The sequence below is a fragment of the Lemur catta genome, chromosome 10 (genome assembly GCF_020740605.2).
Source record: "Lemur catta isolate mLemCat1 chromosome 10, mLemCat1.pri, whole genome shotgun sequence".
Classification (NCBI taxonomy): Eukaryota; Metazoa; Chordata; class Mammalia; order Primates; family Lemuridae; genus Lemur; species Lemur catta.
This window is the reverse complement of record NC_059137.1, coordinates 64266237-64286584: the sequence shown is the minus strand read 5'-3', so window position 1 is coordinate 64286584 and position 20348 is coordinate 64266237. Positions and strand designations below refer to the sequence as shown.

General features: G+C 43.6%; 1 protein-coding gene across 3 annotated transcripts in view; it reads left to right on the top strand.

Moving 5' to 3' along the window:
- Positions 1–20348, top strand: part of DOCK8 (dedicator of cytokinesis 8) — a 199796-nt gene that overhangs the window by 120804 nt on the left and 58644 nt on the right. For all 3 annotated transcript variants that reach the window (XM_045562393.1, XM_045562395.1, XM_045562394.1), the window contains 9 exons: positions 1266–1336; positions 2402–2540; positions 3164–3265; positions 5351–5446; positions 6475–6709; positions 9239–9403; positions 10525–10697; positions 13476–13571; positions 16759–16854. In XM_045562393.1, coding sequence (XP_045418349.1) covers positions 1266–1336; positions 2402–2540; positions 3164–3265; positions 5351–5446; positions 6475–6709; positions 9239–9403; positions 10525–10697; positions 13476–13571; positions 16759–16854 — 1173 coding nt within the window. The remainder of the gene's footprint in view (positions 1–1265; positions 1337–2401; positions 2541–3163; positions 3266–5350; positions 5447–6474; positions 6710–9238; positions 9404–10524; positions 10698–13475; positions 13572–16758; positions 16855–20348) is intronic.

Sequence of the window (20348 nt, the reverse complement as noted above, 5' to 3'; positions counted from 1 at the left end):
GCTCCCCGGGCAAGGGAAAGGATTCAGGAATGTTAGCTTGGCAGGGTCTGCTTGGAGGGCTATGAATTGGACCATTACAGTCAGGTATGTTGAGGTAGATTTTAGCCCTGGACCTCCCAGCCAGCAGATCCCTCGTTTCTGCTAGAGCTCTAGCATTCAGCTTCTGGTCAAGTCTCGGTCTTCTTGGTGCCACGGGGAGGACTTCTTGGTCCAGGTGTTGTTAGAGGTCAAAGCTTTTTCTATCACATATACCTAAGGCTACATGACTTGCAGTTTTGGGCTCTGTTATACCTACAAGGTAACTTGAAATTTTGTTATCAAGAGAGTAGGCCCAGTTTGTGCCGGTCTCATGATTACACTCTCAGGAACCCAAAATGCCAGAATTTTTTCTTTTTGGCCATCTGCCATTAAATGAGATGGTGGTTACTTATTACTGCTTTCCATAAGCCACAGAGTTCAGTTAATATGCCTTTCTACTAAAGTAATTTTTCCCCAATGCTTCCATTCTTTAAATATCTACTTTTTTTTAAACCTTTCTCCTAATGTCCCACCTATCTTCCCGATGCAAGGTGTCCTCTTACAATGCTGGTGGGGTCCTCCTAGTCCTCTCTGCTCTGGCCCCTGGCGGGTTACCACCAGGGCTGCTGCAGATCCTGTATGTAGCTAAGAATCCCAGCCAAGGAGCAAGTGGGGGCTAAATTCCAGCCTGTTCTCCACCCACTGGGCCCTGGGACCTGGCATGGGGATTACTGCATCTAGAGGAGGCTTTTTCTCTTTGCTCAAAGGTGAGTCTGCTTGTCAGTCATGTGCATCCTAAAGGCTGCTTCAGGCCTTAGGAGGTATCTTTTTCTAAATAGTACAAACACGTGGACAGGGCAGTGAAGATCCGCACCCCCAGTGCCCAGGCCCATGTCTTTGGAGAGAGAAGCACCTGGACCAAAGCTTTCTCAATGAAGGCAAAAAGATGTGATTTTGCCCTTTTGTGTAGACCTCTGGGTGGTAAGGCAGAGTAGAGAGAGCACTGCTTTTCCAGTCTCACAAACCTGTGGCTCTTGGTCACTAATAAAGCCCCTTGGAACCTCAGTTTCCCTTTCATGGCCAGCTCTTCAGCACTGGTGTAGTTGGGCCAGTTGTAGAACCCAGAACTCTTAATGTGCAAAATACAGCTCTGTGAGACCAGAACATCCTATTGGCCTGACAGCCATCGATTTTCTATACCCAAATATCACTGTTACTTTGATCCTTTTTGTATTGGTGAACAACAGGTCATCTTTGGAAAGTCCAGTGGGCCTGAATTTCTGCAGGAAGTGTACACGGCCATTACATACCATAATAAGTGAGTATATTTCAGAGTCCTAAACATATGCCAAGGTTGTTTTATTATCTCCTGGCTTTTCTGAGTCCCCTGGGTGATCCCTCCCAAAAGTTTTGATAATTCAGTGACTAAGAGACAAAGGAAACTCATGCCAGTTCCATGATTCTGTGCTGGAGATGCACAACTTTGCCATTGACTAAAACTGAGAGAAGAACAACATATCTTCAAGAATCCAATATGGTTTTGACCCTTCTGGAGCCTTCTGTTCTAGTATGAAGCAGAGAGGTTGTCTAATGTTAAATAAATAAATTTTCTAACTTGCTTTGAGGTGCTGGAGGGGCCAGAAGCAAACTCCAGTTCTCCTCGCTTGTATCCCATCTTCTGTGCCACTCCGCACCTGCTCCGTACATACTTTAAGTTGTCCAAAGGAAACATGGAACCCTCGTTAGTGTGTCGGCAAATTGAGTCACAGCATAATGTCTAAACTGTTATCCACGTTCCACGGGTAAGGGGGGGGACATCTGTGCAGTGTCAGATAGGATTGGGTTTGATCCTGGCCTGATAACCGTGGCCCAGTTAAGTGCTTCATTTGACCACATTCCAGGGTTGGGATGAGGATCAGATGAGGTAAGGTGAAGAGACTTTACTCAGCAAAGTATCTAGGACTCCGTAGTTCAGTAAAATTTCCTTCCCGCATCGTTCATTTGTTTCTCCGATCCCTTGATGATGGCTGCCATGTGCCAAGCTCTGTTCTCAGGGTAGAGCTGGACAGAGGAGGTCACAGCAGGACTCAGAACCTCATCCCCCTTTCAAATTAAGTTGTTGGGTTTTTCCATCACGTGGGGGGAGTTGTTGTCCTGACAAAGCCTCTAGTTGGCGAGCGGTTTTATGTAAGCGAATGGTGTCTAATCACATAGGCTTGGTCTCAAGGACTTGCAGCTTAGGAGCCGAACAATGTGACATGAAAAGCATAACAACAAGCAGGCAGGTTCAGCGGAGCAAAGGGTCCGTGTTGTTACAATTCAGAGTCAGAGAAGTCATCATTCTTGCTAAAAGCTATTTGTGTGTAATGTGCTTTTGAAACAGGTCTCCTGATTTTTATGAAGAAGTGAAAATTAAGCTCCCTGCTAAGCTCACAGTAAATCACCACCTCCTGTTTACCTTCTATCATATCAGCTGTCAGCAGAAGCAAGGAGCCTCCGTAGAAAGTCTCCTGGGATATTCAGTGAGTTGTTTTTAACTTGCCGACTCACACTGCAGTTGTTGGTGCATCCAAGGTCCCTGCAGAGATAAACAGCTAAATTCTATTCACTTGGCTTTTTTTCTTGTCAGAAGTAGCAAAACATGCTAAACCAGATCACAGCAAAGAGCAGAAATGATTTGACTTAGCAAATGTCAAATCTCAGGAATGGAAAGCTAGTGGGTGATAGATATTGAAAGAGTACTCATTTTTTAAAAAAGCATTGCGATGTCCCTTGTTTCTAAATTTAGCATGTGTACTTCACATATACAACTAGCTCTTTTTCCCCCAAGGGGGAAAAACGTTATTTCTTTAAAAAATATAAACGGCAAAATAAACATTAGTGTTGTTCAGACACACCACAAACATTGCCTATAAAGAAAAATGCTACTGCTTTGGCTCTGAAAACAGTAAATTATCGATATTACCATCTCAGGAGCTCTCAGGGAATTTAAAATGCAAAGAACTTGACAGAAATTATTGCCAAAAAGAGCCCGGGTCAATATCTAATCATTGTTTAGTTGCATTTGATTATTGTGAGCTAGATAAATTGCCAGAATTATATGCTGTAATAAATACCACTTTATTCTTTACATCATCTGTTTCAGTGGCTGCCAATTCTCTTAAATGAACGTCTTCAGACTGGATCCTACTGTCTCCCAGTTGCCTTAGAGAAACTGCCACCCAACTACTCCATGCATTCTGCCGAGGTAACCGGCCAGCCGGCCACCAGCTGTCTCCTGTCCAGCCATGTTCTTGGACCACTTTCCCAGACACACTTCCCGTTCTCTTAGATGTGGCCAAGAATGCTCATCATGTTTTCTGGAGCACACAGTGTTCTGAGAGAGCACACTGTTCTGATAGGTTGGGAAGGGGCTAACAACTGGCTGTGAAACCTCATTCATTTAGATGTCACCAAATCAGAACGTTTAGTAGATGCAACCTGTATCCAAGGCAGCATTGCCTTGCATTATCTACCACAAAGGGATTCTCAGAAAAATAAATTGCAGAAGAGGAGGCAAATTGAGCCCACTTATGATAAACAACCGCTCCTAGCAAGGATCCTTATGAAAGATTCCCAGGCCAGAGTCCATCCATTCCTTCTCTGGGTCAATTGTCACAGCCCCCAGGTGGATACGACCAGGCCAGTTTTATTCTTCTAAAGATCCCAGTGTCAGTAGCCTTTCCCCCTTCCTGTTCCCTGCACTCCCTCTTGCCCATCCACTCTGCTGCATTGCACCTGTTTAAAGGGACCCTAGGGGACTTTCCATCCTGACCACACCAGCACCACTCTCTTGCGTCTCAGTCCCTTGCGTAGGTTTACATCAATAAGTATTATTTTGAAGCAAATCCCAGACTCATATCATTTCATTTATAAATATTGTAGTACATATCTTAAAAGTTAAGCACTCAGACTGGGCACAGTGGCTCACACCTGCAATCCCAGCACTTTGGGAGGCCAAGGCAGGAGGATCGCATGAGGCCAGGAGTTAGAGATCAGCCTGGGCAACATAGTGAGACCCCATCTCTACGAAAAATAGAAAAATTAGCCAGGCATGGTGGTGCACACCTATAGTCCCAGCTACTGGGAAAGCTGAGGCAGGAGGATTGCTTGAGCCCCAGGAGTTTGAGGTTGAGCTATGATGGTACCACTACACTCTAGCCCAAGAAACAGAGCAAGACCCTGCCTCGAAAAATGAAATGAAATGAAAATAGTACATATATGGCTCACATTATATTTCCATTGGTCGGTGCAGTTTTGGATCGTAGATGGCAAGTTCATGTGCCCTCAGGAATAACATAGATGAATGCCTGGGTCTGGTGGCATTTGTTCACTCTGGAGTTTGCCCCATCTAAAGTTCCAGCTGCCCCTTGGCTGTGCAAATTGGTGCCATGCTGGGATACAACGCTAGTGTTTTTATATCTTCCAGTTCTCAAATGCAGTTAGAAAAGCAGTCTTTTATATGAAATTTCCTAACTTCCTAATGTTGGCAACTAATTCAAAAAAGTTTTCAACACTGTGGGCCAAACAGAACTTGCCTGCGGGCTGGGGTGAGCTTTGGGCCCCAGTTTGTGACTCTGCTTTAGATAGCTCTGAAGGTCTCCATCCCATGCACACATCCACTCTTGCAAGTAAGCATGCTTCCTTCCATGAAAATGAAAAAGATAAAACCCAGGCTAGGCCCTCCCTACTCAACACTGAATGGCATCTCTAGCGGAATACAATTCCAATGGGAATTTAAAGCAAGAAACTGTCTCTAAGGCCTACACACATATTGATACATAAATTATATGAAATAGTCACTATGAGTGATTAAATCAGGAGCCAAGCGGGCCTGCTACTTGGAAACACTTTTTTAAGCGGGAAAGTAATTTCAGGTGCTCAAAGCTTTAAAATTTTATGTCTTGTAAAGACATTCTATACTTTGTCCTGACATTGCTGATTAATAGGAAAATTGCTGGAAGCTTACTTTATTTCAATTTCTAGAATCCAGGATCATAGATGCTGGGTGGGAGCTTAGAGACACACCACTCAGTTCACCCCTCCCCTTGTAGCACGAGAACACTAAGGCCCAGAGACTTTAATTGTCTTGTCAAAGCAAAAATAACTAGTTTGGGGCAGAATTGAAAACTTGAACCCTGGGCTACTGACGCCTAGGTTAGCTATAACAGTTTTCAGGAGAGTTTTGTGTCTGTATAATCCTGACATTTATAGTCAAATTGCTTTGCAGTATTTGTTTGTAATCAGAAAAGGGGATTGGATTGCTAATCTTTTTTTTTTCTCTTTAACACAGAAAGTCCCTTTACAGAATCCTCCCATTAAATGGGCTGAAGGACATAAGGGAGTATTTAATATTGAAGTGCAAGCTGTGTCTTCTGTTCATACCCAGGTAAGGAACGTCAAGGCCAACTTCAGATCAGACCCAGATGGCTAATGGGGAAGGTGGAGATGCAGCAGAGAAACCTTCCAAGGACAGGCTCCAACACAAAACAAAAATCAATGAAAATCTTTGTCTACGGATAAATAAAAAATAATCTTCATTCTTTGTGGGGACTCGCAAGCCTATTCAGGTTTCATTTGTCATTTGAATAAAAAGACCTCACAAAAATGTTTAGCCCCTAAACGAGAGAACCTAGTAGCTGCACTGTTGATTGAGAAACTTTGTGGGGAGACTTGATCTGAAAGAGTTGTCTGCTGTTATCTCATTCCTCTCTGTAATTCTGCCAATTTATCAGCCTTTTAAAAAAAATTCCATACTCCCTCTTTGCCTGCCACTGTCATCTGCTTAGGCCCCTTTCTCCGCAGTGTGTTTACCTGGTATGCTGACCTCTGCTTACAGAATGTGCCAGAGCCTAAATTATCATTATTATTATTATTTTTTTTTTTTTTTTTAAGACAGAGTCTCGCTCTGTTGCCCGGGCTAGAGTGAGTGCCGTGGCGTCAGCCTAGCTCACAGCCACCTCAAACTCCTGGGTTTAAGCGATCCTATTGCCTCAGTCTCCCGAGTAGCTGGGACTACAGGCATGCACCACCATGCCTGGCTAATTTTTTTCTATATATATTTTTAGTTGTCCAGATAATTTATTTCTATTTTTAGCCTGTCACTCAGGCTGGTCTCGAACTCCTGACCTTGAGCGATCCACCCGCCTTGGCCTCCCAGAGGGCTAGGATTACAGACGTGAGCCACTGCGCCCGGCCTATTTTTTCTTTAGTTAATAATTATTGAGGGGTCCTATTCTGTGCACCGTATTCTACAACAAAGTTCATAACCATGGTCTGAAACATCATGTCTTAGAACTTGTGGTCTGAAACCCTGGATAAGATCTACCCATAAAGAGCTATTCGATTGTGTTCATGAATCCATCAGTGAACACTGACGGGATAAGACCCTGTGATGCCTGCCTTCTGCCTTCCCAGGACAATCACCTGGAGAAGTTCTTCACCCTCTGCCACTCCCTGGAGAGCCAGGTGACCTTCCCCATCCGCGTGCTGGACCAGAAGATCAGCGAGACTGCGCTGGAGCACGAGCTGAAGCTCAGCATCATCTGCCTGAACTCCTCCCGCCTGGAGCCGCTCGTGCTCTTCCTGCACCTGGTGCTGGACAAGCTCTTCCAGCTGTCCGTGCAGCCCATGGTCATCGCCGGCCAGACAGGTAAAGCCCCCAGGGCTGGGACGAGGCAGGAGTGGGCAGGCGCTGCCCCGTTTAGTGCAACATCATCTTCCAGAAGTCTGGGGACACTGTGATCTTCCTTTCCACTGATGATGTGAGTCCAAGGGAGGCCAAGTTCAGTGCTATTTTACCGAGACTCTCTGGGTGTTTAAAAAGAAAAAGAAACATTAAAATAGGGTTCTTAATATCATAGCTTTTTTTTTTTTTTTTTTTTTTTTTTTTTTTTTCATAAACCTCATTGCGTGATTATAGACAGTCTTTCAAATTCTCTTCCTGGTAATTGATGGCTTTATTTTGCCTCTAAGTTTTAAATGTTTTTGTTTTCTTGACTACCAAGAAATACAACATTTTAAAGAAGACAATGCATATTAAATGGAAGGAAGGAACTCCCTAAATTGAAATGGAATGTGACTACCTTTTTTATTGAAATACAATGCCCATACCGTAAATTCATTATTTCCAAGTTTACAGCTCAGTGGTCTTTAGTATATTCACCAGATTGTGCAGTTATCAGCACTAATTCCAGAATATTTTTCTCAGCCCTAAATGAAACCCCACAGCCTTTAGCAGTCACTCCCCGTTCATCCCTCCCCCAGCCCCTGGCAACCACTCATCTGTTTTCCCTCTGACAGTCTATTTTAAATGCTTATTTTTAACAAATTAAATACAATGTATGTCAAAAGCTTATATGAGAGGCATGACCAGGTCCAGGGTAGACTGGCTGGTGCAGGCATCTTTATTTGCCACTGTTTTCAGCTATACTGATAAGGTCCTTTCCTCTCTAGTCCAGAAGATATTTTTGGGGTACCATTCATGTGCCCAGTACCGTGCTAAAATCTGTAGCCTTTGCGACGATAACTAAGAGTATCTCAGACCTCAAAGGACCCACAACACATCAAAGAGCAAGTGGCACAGGACAGGAGTCCTCAAAGGGACACAGTTAAATATTGTGGTGGTGGTGAGAAAGGTGGCATCAAAGAAGAGAAAGAGAAAACACTCATCTGGGAGGATGCAGGAGGCCCCAGGAAGAAGGTGGCCTTGAGGAGGGGTAGAGTGAAAGCAGCCAAGGTGGGGCTGTGCAATGAACATGGCGCCAGCAGAGACCCAGAAAAGCATGGGAGTGTGGGGAAAGAGCTCAGCTGCACAGTCAGGCGATGGGATGGGAGCAAGTGCCGAAATGGGCTGGGACACAGAAGTGGGTGAGCTTTCAGAGCTGTGGAGGGGCATGTCCTCCTTAGCCTCGCTTTGCATCACATCCTAAGTTGCATCTTTTGTGGTTCTGCAGATAAGATGACCTGGGTCGTAGACTAACTGTTCATCCAGGCAGCTGTTGCCTCTCCAGCTCGATTCCTGCAGAGCAGAAGCCCCTGCCCTCCTTCAGTTCCCTTCTATGCCTCCATATATGTGGCACACTGCTTTGTGTCTTCCAGCTCTTTAATACAGACTTGTTCACTAAACAAAATGTTCGTTTACATATTTTAAGCTTCTCCTCCATAGCAAGTTGCCATTTTGTCATGTGGGGACCACCGGGTGTTGGCACAGGCAGACTAAGTGGAGGCACTTAGTCTACAAGCATTTATTCAGAACCTGCTCTGTGTCTGCACAGTGGGGAGACAACAAAGTATGAGAAATGCACCTTGCTCGTGAAGGATTTCCAGCCTTCACAGAGAGACTGAGTTTCCCACCAGAAATAGCCAGAGAATCACGTAATTCAGTTTTACTTAAGCCCCTGTACTGTGAATTGTCAGAGGCTTCTTGGAGGAGGTGGGACTTGTGCTAAGCATCGAAGGATTGGTATGATTTTGCAGATAGGAGCAAGGAAGGCTTTCTAGGCAAGGACAACAGCCTGCAAAAAGTCACTGAAGTGAGAAAGAGTGGCCATGTGACAGGACAATGGGATGATTGCCTTCTTTTAAGGGAAGTTGAATATGAGCAGAAAAGGATAGTATGTTGGATAAGTAGGTTGGAGCCAAAGTCTGGAGGCTTGGAGCACCAGAACCAGAGGGCAGATGCATAAATCAATCGTTTGTGTTGACCTCCTGTGGGGACTGCCACGATTCACATACATTTTTAGGTTAATCTGTACAAGAATCTGGGTTGTGCAACTACACATCTCAAATCATAGCATATATAAGCATCACCTGGGCATCTTGTAAAAATGTAGATTCTGATGCAGGAGGTGCAGGGTGGGGCCTGAGATTGTGCATTTCTAAGTAGCATCTTGGTGCTACTGATAATGTCAGTCTGCAGCCCCCACCAAGTAGCACCAGTTACAGCCCGGTTTAGAGAGGGAAGACATCTGGACCGTCATGTCTTTGTCATGAAAAACATCATGCCACTCGGTGGCAGGAGGAGGAAGATCTAGAGGGAGGGTGGCACCATCTGTGGTAGACAGAGCCTGGAGCTCACCAGAACAGCTCCCCTGCCCAGGCCACCATCCTGACCTGCCTGGCTACGCTGGTCAGTGGTCAGGACACATTGGCACTGCCCGTTTTTCTCGTGATTTCTCAGCCAACTTCTCCCAGTTTGCCTTCGAGTCTGTGGTGGCCATCGCCAACAGTCTGCACAACAGCAAGGACCTGAGCAAGGACCAGCACGGCAGGAACTGCCTGCTGGCCTCCTACGTGCACTACGTCTTCCGCCTGCCGGAGCTGCAGAGGGACCTACCCAAGTCAGGTAGCTTTGCCCCGAGGGTGGGGGTCTGGCGAGCAGGGCACCCCCACCTCCGCCCCGTTGCTGTGTCATTCAAAATAAAATGAAACACCCAAAAGTTCCATTTTATTTTTTAGAATAATACAAAAGTTACATGAATGCTGAAATCAAAAGAATTTCTCTCTAGATCTTTCTTCCTTCCCTCTTTTTATGCTCTAAGCCCATTTCGTCTGCCCATTTGAAAACCCCTTACTGGTCTTTACCCAGTTGCTGTTATAATTTATGATTCAGTTGGGGATCTCTTTTTTAAAAGATGGAAAAGTGCCGACTACTGCCTAGGGTTCTAGGATAATAATGATCAGGAAAATAACATATATCCAATGGCAGTGGTTCTTAAACTTTTCATTATGAAAAAATAAATCCCTTTTCTTATTTTCCTCAAACTGAACTTTGGAAATAATCCATTTCCCATGGTCAGTGTGATATAAGAAGTTGCATTGATGAGTTCCCAAAATTCCAGGCCCAAATAAACTTGGCACTTTTGTTGGTCTGTGTACCCTCATTTCAAGTAAATATGTAATTTTGATTGAGTTTTTTAAAATACTGGTGATATCTTATAGACTCACATAAGCGTTTTTAAAAATATGCAAATACTTAAAGATGAAACACATCCATACATTGCATATGCTTATCCTCAGACGGTTCAGGTGACTCTATAGGTTTTTGAATCTCAGGAAACCTGACTGCATGAATTAAAAAGTTGTCATCATTTAAATATTAATAAATTGAAAATATCCACATTTTCAGTTTCTTGTGAGAAATCAGAAGCTCTGGCAACCCTGGGGGGTTCTGATTCCCCATGGCAGCAATAGGCTGGAGCTGAGCATCACCCCCTGCCCTTGGGGGAGACATGTGTCTCTGGTTTACCATAGTCCTCACCACTCCCTAGTGCCTCAGACCCTATCTACTTCCCACAAAAGAATGCCCCCCTCTCCACTCCACCCCTAGCATTTGATGATAAGACCTTAATTCCAAGGCCTAATCTAGTGGGTTTTCGTCTACCCTATCCCTCTTCAGTTCCTTCTTAAGCCAGGAAGTGACTCTGGTCCCCTTTGTGTTGACATGTCTATGCCTGGTGGGTGCAGGTGCTCCCCCCGCCCTCCCCGACCCCCGCTACCACACGTACGGGCGCACGTCTGCTGCGGCCGTGAGCTCCAAGCTGCTGCAGGCCCGGGTGATGAGCAGCAGTAACCCAGACCTCGCGGGGACCGCGCACTCCGCAGCGGACGAGGAAGTTAAGAACATCATGTCTTCAAAGGTAGGGAAGATGTCAAACCCTGGGAGGTGACATAGACTTTTTTATTTTTTAAATAAAGCTTGGAGAAACAACACAAAAAACCCCACTACTACTGCCCTCTTGTTGGTCAGATGCTTTAATCATCAGCTTTAGAGCGACGAACGTTCTTTCCTTTTGAATGGATTAAGACTGTTTGAAAGATGCAGTGACACAACTGGCATTTGAGGATCTGCTCAGAACTAGTTAATTTTGGTAAAAAAAAAAAAAAAACAACAACAAAAAAAACTTTAGAGCATCACTGGCTTAGCCACATGGAGTTAATGAATACGAGAAATTTTATTTTCAAGGAAAAAATTTTGCTTTAACTTTTCTTAATGCCTAGAAAGGTTGTTTTTTTTATTTTGTTTTATGTGTGTTTTTTTTTAATATCTTCCTTTTACATTCATTAGCAGCCACATATTGATTGTCCTATATAAAAATCCCAAGGAGCAACACCAAATTTTATAAACAAATAAAGGGTTGATGACTTGCCCTATATTATCTTTCCTTCCATGAATTCTTTATTTTTTCTTGATCAACTATTTATTATCAAATAGTTTTAGATTTACAGAATTGTGACTGTAGTACAGAAACGTGTTATAGACCCTGTGCTGTTTCCCTGTTAATATTTTATAATAGAAAGGTACATTTGACACAATTAATGAACCAATATTAATACAATATTATCGTTAACTTGAGTTCATAGTTTATTCACGTCTTCTCAGTTTTTCTCTAATGTCCTTTTTCTGTTCCAGGATCCCACCCAGGGTAACACATGACATGTTGCAGTCATGTCTCCTTAGGCTCCTCTTGCTGGTGACAATTTCTTAGACGTTCTTTGTTTTTCATGACCTTGACAGGTTTGAGGAGTAAAAGGTAGATTGTTGAACGTCTGTCATTTGGAATTTTTGAAAAATTATGATATAATTCACATCCCATAAAATTCACCCTTTTAAAGTATATGATCCAGTGGTTTGTAGTATTTTCACAAAGCTACCATGAATTCTTAATCTGAACTTTTTCCCCAGTTATCTGTAGCCTCAGGGTGGCTGAGCTATGAGAATGATACCATTTCCCCTGATTAAGAGAAATCACAATCTCTAGGTTTAGAGGCAGTTTCCTTATAAATTCTACCCACTTGAGACAGTGCGTGTGAGGAAGGGAATCTAGAGGCCGGGATTTGGAGGTGGGCTCTGCCACCACCTCTCCGTGTGGTCGTGGGCGAGTCATTTATCTGTCCTCGCCGCAGGTCCTCCCCTCTGCCGAGGTTCTGACTCCTGGCTGAACTTAAGAATCATCTGTGGATCTTTTAAAAACACTTGATCCATCCCCTGAGATTCTGATGATCTATATAGTTTGAACCATTTGAAAGTATTTATATTCTACCCTTTTTGACTTGCAAAAATCAACCCAGAGATGTGCTGGAAATGGCTTGTACCTGTTTCTGAAAGCTGATTTTCAATTTTCAGAAATCTTTTGAGCTAGTTGTGAAAAACAGACATTAAAAATTAAATTATATAAATTTACAATTTAAAAAGTTATATTAAAAAACAAAGGTAATTGAAATGAAATGGTATCCTGAATTGTATCACAGAACAGAAATAAGACATTAGCGTAAAAACTGGTATAGTCCAAATAAAGTCTGTGATGTAGTTAATAGTAAGGCATCAATGTCAATGTCTTAGTTTTGACGAATGTACCCTATTATATAAGATATGAACATTAAGGGAAACCAGATGGAAGGCATGTAAGAAGTCTCTGTTGTACCTTTGCAAAGTCGTACCTTTGCAACTTGTCTATAAATCTAATAATATCTATACAATTTAAATAATTATTCCAAAATTTAAAGTTCAATTTAAAAAAGTAAGCCTCATTCCTTCCTAATTACTTTGCTACATGTTGCTATTATCTATGTTCTTGAGGTCTGTATGCCTATTGTATCCATGGTGGAAATGCGATGTTTGCTACTGCACATCTATTCCCAGCTCTGCATTTCCATGACATCGTGTTGCTAGATCCAGATCAGCCATGATGGAGATATTTACAGCACAGAAATTGGCCAATGCTACAAATTAGCCCCTTCCCGCTGAGAGCTGGTTGTTAAACATTTGCTGGCATACCATGGTTCCACCTCATTTTCAAGGTCCCATTTTCTGATTGCCCAGGGGAGAAGTAGCCTGCAGATATTATTGACTGCCTTGATCTTTATGATTTTCCTTAATGATGATGAAAATATTATATTTCTATGTGGTCTGGGTTAACAATTTTCTAATTACTTTGTAGCAAGGGGAGAAATTTTGTCTAACCAAAAGAATAGAGAATGACCTTTCCACTTCCTTTCAGAGTGGTTTTTGATGATTTATTGGTTTTTAGGAGACTGAGTACAGTACCATACTAAACCACAGAGAGGCACTGTCCCCACACCTTTTTTCTGCTCTCCCAAGAAAGTCAGAATGTTGGAAGAAACTATTCAGCATCTCCTGATTCCCAACTGGTTTTTAACTATAGGTTGCTACACACCAAACTAACAGTAGTGATTATCTCAGGAGAAAGTGAAATCAGGAGTAACTTCACCTTCTCTGCTTTGTTTTGTATTTATGTATGGCAATTGTTTTACCTTTGAAACCAGAAAAAAAAAATATATTAAAAGTGAATTATGAAAAAAGAGTAAATCCTGAGGTTGTGATTTCCAGGTAGCTGGCTCGCCTTTCCATTGTCCCACTGTGGGTTGACTATGAAGCCATGGTTTGTGTGTTTCAGATTGCTGATCGCAACTGTAACAGGATGTCTTACTACTGCTCTGGCAATAATGATGTTCCAAGTTCGACTGCAGCCCCAAGGCCAGCCAGCAAAAAGGTACTGAGCAGGGCAGTGGGAGGATAATCACCGGATAAGGAAAGAAGGATTTGCCCATGCCCTCCCTCTGTGATTGAAAATAGACCCCATCAAAGTGCTCTCTTGCCTTGTTCCCCACCTTGCGATCTCTCACACACACACACACATACACACACTTTTGCAGCTCTACCTTAATCTCCATTTTTTGACCACCCGACTGCCCATTAACTCAGTGGTTCTCCGACTTTATCGTGCATCAGAATTATCTGGAAGGCTTGTTGAAACTGATTGCTGGACTGTATCCCCAGAGTTTCTGATTCAATAGATCTGAGCTGGGGCCCAAGAATTTGCATTTCTAACAAGTTCCCAGCTGATGCTGGTTCACACCTTGAGAACCACTGCATTAGCCACTGTGTTAGCAGAAGGTGAGCTGGAGACAATTCATCCTTGACAAAAGTGAATGGCAATAGTTAAGTATCATCTCTTTCGATACTATATAAAGTAATATGAATTGCTTTCTTATAATTCTCCATCATCAGTCTTATCTATGAGTTCAGAAACTTTACAAGCTGTTAAACTGCTTACCAGAATTTCTTAAACCAACAAAATTTCTCCTGTGTGGTCTAAGGGATGGGGAGGTCTGTCCCAAGTTTTTTTCTCTGCTAGGCACCTTTTATAGTAGCTACTTAAGTCAAGTCTTGAGTGTTTTTCAAGACCACCTATTAAAATGTAAATATGCTAATTGCAAAGAATAACATAAGAAGCCATTTGCCACAGCCAACACCTTAGCGAAATGTGTATGAAGGAGGGAATGAGCCTCAGCGCACTCCCCTTGGGCTGGATGAGGGACAGCTCTAGCCCGGGAGGCCCTGTCAGGGCTAGAGCCCAGACTCTGCAATCACCCAGCACCACGTGTCCCGGGAAAGGTACCAGGAGTTCACTATAAAAGAAAAAGTGAAAGGTGTAGTTAAGGCTAAAAACAAACGTGTCACTGACTCTAAAATTTGGCATTAGGCTGTCGTAGCCCCTTTGCAGTGCCTGGATGTGAGTGCCATTTTCTTCTTAAAACCATTGTTTGCCTACAGCCTGACTTGCTTAAGGCATGTCCTGTGTGGTTTGCAATTGCCATATTTTGACCTGAAATGACCAGAAGAGAGTCCTTTCATTTCAGACGGAAGTTTAGCCAATATGTTTCCTTAATAGCTCAGCAAACAGGGTTTTGCTGCTTGGCTATTTTCTATAACCTCTAGAGCAAGGTGTTCTTGTAATAATGCTGCCCAAGAAGCAGGATAAATTACTTTAAGAAGCAGCTTATCCTTGTCTAATCTCTTCTTGCCATAAGACTCTGGCGGCCAAACTGACCTATTTTCCAGAGGCTGCCTTTGAAGCCGGTCATGGGAAGATCAAGGTGTAGCCCAGTAACATAGCATGCACAGTTAGACCACATGCTAGATTAAAATTCAATTCTATTCCTCTCCCAAATGGGAGAGCCTCACTTAAAACTCACAACAGCAAACAAATGTGTTAACTTGTATTAAGATTATTAATGTTTGATTAACATCACAAAATGAAGTGAAACCAACTAATAGCTGTAGAACCTAAGCATTCTCCATTCATCATGATTAATCCACTGGGAATCTAGGTAGTTAAAACTACCAAGCACAGAGATTTTTCTATTTGTCTCCTTTTAGTTTAGCTAAGTAGCTCTCAAATTTTAATGTGCATAAGAATTAGTGAGTTCAGTTGCATGCCTAATGTACTCTGTGGGGAATTTAAAAGACTATCAAGAACAATCTTTGCCCTAATCAATTTTTACTTTGGGTGTTGACTTGAAAACTTAACTTTCAGCCAGCCATGGTGGCTCTCGCCTGTAATCCCAACACTTTGGCAGGCCAAGGCTGGAGGATTGCTTAAAGCCAGGAGTTTGAGACTAGCCTGGGCAAGATAGTGAGACCACCCTCCACACCCCACTCCACCATTTCTATGAAAAATAGAAAAAAAAACCCAACCCTTAACTCACACATAAGATGTCATATTGTTTTACCTTTCTTACCCACTGAACAATAAAAAAAAAAGAGTTCATTTGTATTTATTCTAGGTTTTGTGAGCATAGGATGAATGAAAGCACAGAAAATTCCCAGAGATTGTTTTTGCCTTCAGTTAGGGTAACTAACCATTCTGATTTGCCAGGACTGAGGCAGTCTCCAAGATGCAGGACTTTCCATTTTAAGACCAGGGCAGTATCACACACACTGAGATGAGACGGTCACCCTGCCTTCAGTCTTGAACTTCGTCCCCATCAAAAAACTATTGTCAGGAGCATTAACCGGAAGCCAGATAAGCTGGGAAATGGGGCAAGTGGGAAAGACGTAAGTCACCGTCTGCTACATTTGCTGTGGAGTAGTCAGATGATGTGAAGGGAAGTGAGACATAAAGTGGAGCTGCAGGACTTTTCAAGCATCTGACCCTGGGACACAGGAATGTAGAAGTTGTGAGTGCAGGCTGATACCACTGTGCCTTTTAATGCAGCACATCCACTCATAAACCCAACCAATCACATTTCCCACAATGCCATAGTGGGATTACAGAAACAAAAATAACCCAGTCTGGAAGGGAGTTTAGATACCATCTAGACAATGGTCCTCAGAGTGGGACCCTGGACCAGCAGCAGCAGCATCACCTGGGAACTTTTGAGGAGTGCAGATTCCCAAGCCCTGCCCCAGACCTACTGAATCCGAATCTCTGGGGGTGGGGCCCAGCGATCTGTGTTTATCAAGCCCTCCAGGGGATGCTGATACATATTCAAGTTGGAAAATTGCTGCTACCACTAACTAATTTTGTGGATGAGAAAACTGAGGGCAAAGAGAGGAATGGCTCACACATGGTCACGTGGAGGGTGTGCAACAGCAGCTAAGAGGAAAGTGAGCGACAGGACCAGTTTTGGCTGCCACCCTGGAATGCTTCCCCATAGGGGAAGCTCCACTTCCATCCGAGTCCATTCAGTCAAACCCAGCTGTCCTATCCAGGACCAACGCCAACCTTCTACCCACCTAATGGCCTTTGCTCTCGGGTTATTTCAGCATGGACTTGATGGCCTAGGACATCTAGGACACATGTTCAGGAATGGACAAACTATTAAATTAGGGGGGGAAAGTAAAGAAAAGAGGAGTTGGTGAATAATCACCTGGTTTTTGTGGTTTGTTTTCAGCATTTCCACGAGGAACTTGCCCTGCAGATGGTGGTCAGCACCGGGATGGTGAGAGAAACAGTCTTCAAGTACGCCTGGTTCTTCTTCGAGCTCCTGGTGAGATTCTTGCTCGTTCCTATCTAGCTGCAAACAACAAGGGAAACGTGGCAGAAAGGAATTGACATTTTGTTCACCAAGTTGCTCCTGCTAAAAACCTGAGATTGTTCCTTGAATTCTCACCCCTTCATGCACCTTCCATAAAGTCTGCAGATTCTACCTTGAAAATCTACCTCCAACCTGTCTCTTTTCATCACGTTCCCCACCCCCTACCTGGCCGGGCCACCATGCCTCTTTGTGATGACTTCCTCTTTTTCCTGTCTGTATCCATTTTTGCCCTTGGCTCATCCATTCCACATGGAGGAATTAAACAGATATTGAACAGATAATGCCACTCCCCTCTTTGAAACCCTTCAATGACTTTCAGTGTGCTGAGAATACAGCACAAATTTCTTTCAAGGCCAGAAAAGCCCTCACTAGCTTCTGTTGATTACCTCCATCTCTGAGCCTTATCTCATGCACAGTCCCTCCTCAGTCAGCCCCATTGTTCCCTTTTTGGTTCTTTGAAGAGGTCTTTTCAGCCTCAAAGCCTTTTCTGGATTCTCTCCCCATTCCTGGCCTTTCACCCCCCAACCCACCATCACACAGCGTCCTCCTCTTTGGGTTTCAACTTCAATGGCACCACCTCTAAGGGGCCTTTTCAGACCCCCCCTATGCTATAATATGTCTCCACCTATTATCCTCCTTTTAAACACCCTGTTTCTTTCCTTCCTAGTACTTAGCACAGTTGTTTTTCTGTCTCAGCTAGTAGATTTCTAGGATTTGGGTCTTTCTTCTTCATTATCCTGTCTCTAGCTCCAGCACACTGCTTGGTATCATACAAGTGCCAACTAATATTTGTTAGAAAAAAATATGAAATTTGTATATCTGTTTACCTTCAAATTTCTCTCATTTCTTCAGCAAAAAAAGGCAAAAGGTACAGCTATAATTCCTTAATTTTAAAATAAGGAGAATAATAGTCTTAACTGTTTTGTATCATTATTAGTGGAAGTTTATTTTACCATAAAGCCTCTAAGAATAAGCGTTTGTCAATGCTGGTAAATGGAGAGGCACAGTGAAATGATGTTAAGTGAAAGAAGTATAAAAAAAAGCACAGATACCACCTATATAAAAATGTATATACAAAAAATTCAGAGGATTAGGAGTCAGTTGAGATTTAGTGATCATGTTAGCTTTATATTCACTGGGTTCTTTCCCCTGTGACATTAAGTGAATCATATTTTTTAAAAAGAGAGAGAGAAATGGTAGGATTTCCACCTAAGCTCAGTTTTTATATGTAAGTTCAAGCCTAAGAAAAAGAAAGCAATGCTGAACAATAGGGCATAAAGAACAAAGGGGTCAATAGAAACAGAAATGAAACACTCTGGGGAGGAAATGGGAAGTGATGTGCAATAGAGGTAAAAAGAAGTCAGGCTCATGCCACAGAAATGCATCTAGGATTCAAACCTTTCAGAGTTTCACAAAGTCCCCAACCCCTAGTTTGAGAAATGTCTGAAACCACAGCCCTGAATCCCTACAACAAAATCACCTAGGGGTGCTTAGTCAAAATGAAGCAGATTCTTGAGATCCTCCCTAGAACTACTAAAATTAGGAGGGGTGGAGGCCAGAAGTGTGCACTTACCTGTCTTCCCAGGTGACTTCTAAACACAGTAATGATCCGCTGGTCCACGCCACCTCTGCTCTGTGAATCCTAAACAGAGGGGGGGTCTTTTGGAATTTGTGCCCAGCCAGCACCAGAAGTTTTTGCAATCCAAAAGCCAGGTTGATTAAGGTGGGTGGCTGTAGCTCACAAGTTTTGGGGCAAGAGCATTAGCAGTGACAAGTGAGCTCTGTGCTCTGGCAGGAAATGGACTGGCCATAAAACCCACTCCTCTCTTCTGCCTTGGGGCACAAGAATTATCAAAACCAACACTCCGTGCCCTGTATATCCTGCTTCTATTTACACACCCCACCCGCCATCAACTTTCCCCATAAAGAAGATTCACTTGGGTCATAATCTATCTATAGATGATTCATACTAATAATTCATTCCCAATCATAATGAGCACAGCTGTGCTAAGCCGGAGTGGTTCCTTGTGGTATCTTAGAGCTCTCTTTTGAAGGCAAGTTTGTATTCTCTGCCAGTGTAACGATGACTCTGTCCTTCATAGAATCCCAGTAACAGCTGGCATCCCTGGGGAAGAAAAAAATAGTAACATCTAAAATGTATTGAGCATCTTACTGTATATATGCCAGGCACTGTTTTAAGCATTTTTTAAAAGTATTATCTCATTTAATCCTCATCCAACCTTGAGGCAAGAGGAGTTTTTATTATCCCCAGTTTACAGATGGGGTTGGAGGAAGGGTGCTGGCCATGAAGAGGGTCTCCAGGTCCCCCAAGGCTTCAGCAATACAGCTTCACTGACCCCAGCTGCAGGGAGCTAAGGAAAGGTGAAAACTTTTTGATCTTGCACATTTATTTACTAGGACTTGGTGGGCCCAGGAGAGAAAGCAAAAGCTAAAGCACATAGCACTTCTTACCTCCAGGGGGTCCCTTACGGGGAACAGATGAAGTCATTGGGGAAGGAAGCCCCTGCTAATCTGAGCACATCGAGGGGGTTGCCCACAGGCAGATCAACCAAGACACCAGTTACACGGGACTCTGCAGGCTAAAACCTGAGTCTGTCAGGGTCCTGGCAGGACAGAGGTGGCCTTAGTCAAAAGGGTTAACTGAAAAGCATTGATCAAAAGAACTCTGCCCAGGGTATACACCTGAGGTGTAGCAACTGCCAGAGCTTTTATCTATCCTAGCTCTAAAGAAGCAAGACTAGGCCAGGAGCTGTGGCTCACGCCTGTAATCCTAGCACTCTGAGAAGCCAAGGTGGGTGGATCGTTTGAGCTCAGGAGTTCGAGACCAGCCTGAGCAAGAGTGAGAATCCCATCTCCACTAAAAAAATAGAAAGAAATTAGTTGGACAACTAAAAATATATAGAAAAAATTGGCCGGGCATGGTGGCACATGCCTGTAGTCCCAGCTACTCGGGAGGCTGAGGCAGAAGGCTTGCTTGAGCCCAGGAGTTTGAGGTTGCTGTGAGCTAGGCTGACGCCACGGCACTCTAGCCCGGGCAACAGAGTGAGACTCTATCTCAAAAAAAAAAAAAAAAATCAAGGGTAGGGAACAGTGAAACTGAGGCATAGAGAAAGCTGGAGGGAGAAAAGGTCCACATGACAGAAGCTGGAGCGTTAAGAAAATATTGCCTCTGCCAGAGCCCCACTGAGACAGAGATGAGGGCAGTGGGAGTGAGTAATACCTGGGCCCGCTGCCCCCCACCCACTGACACCCCCGCAGGTGCCTCACATTGGCCAACTCCAAACAGAAGACAAAGGCCAACGGGGTGTGAGCGCTGTGGCCCAGAGACCACCTTCCCAGCATTCAGAGACAGGCAGAGAAGGGCAAGAAATCCATCTGGGGGCTGGGGGAGAGACAAATGGAAACCATCAGGCCCAGCCAGGACT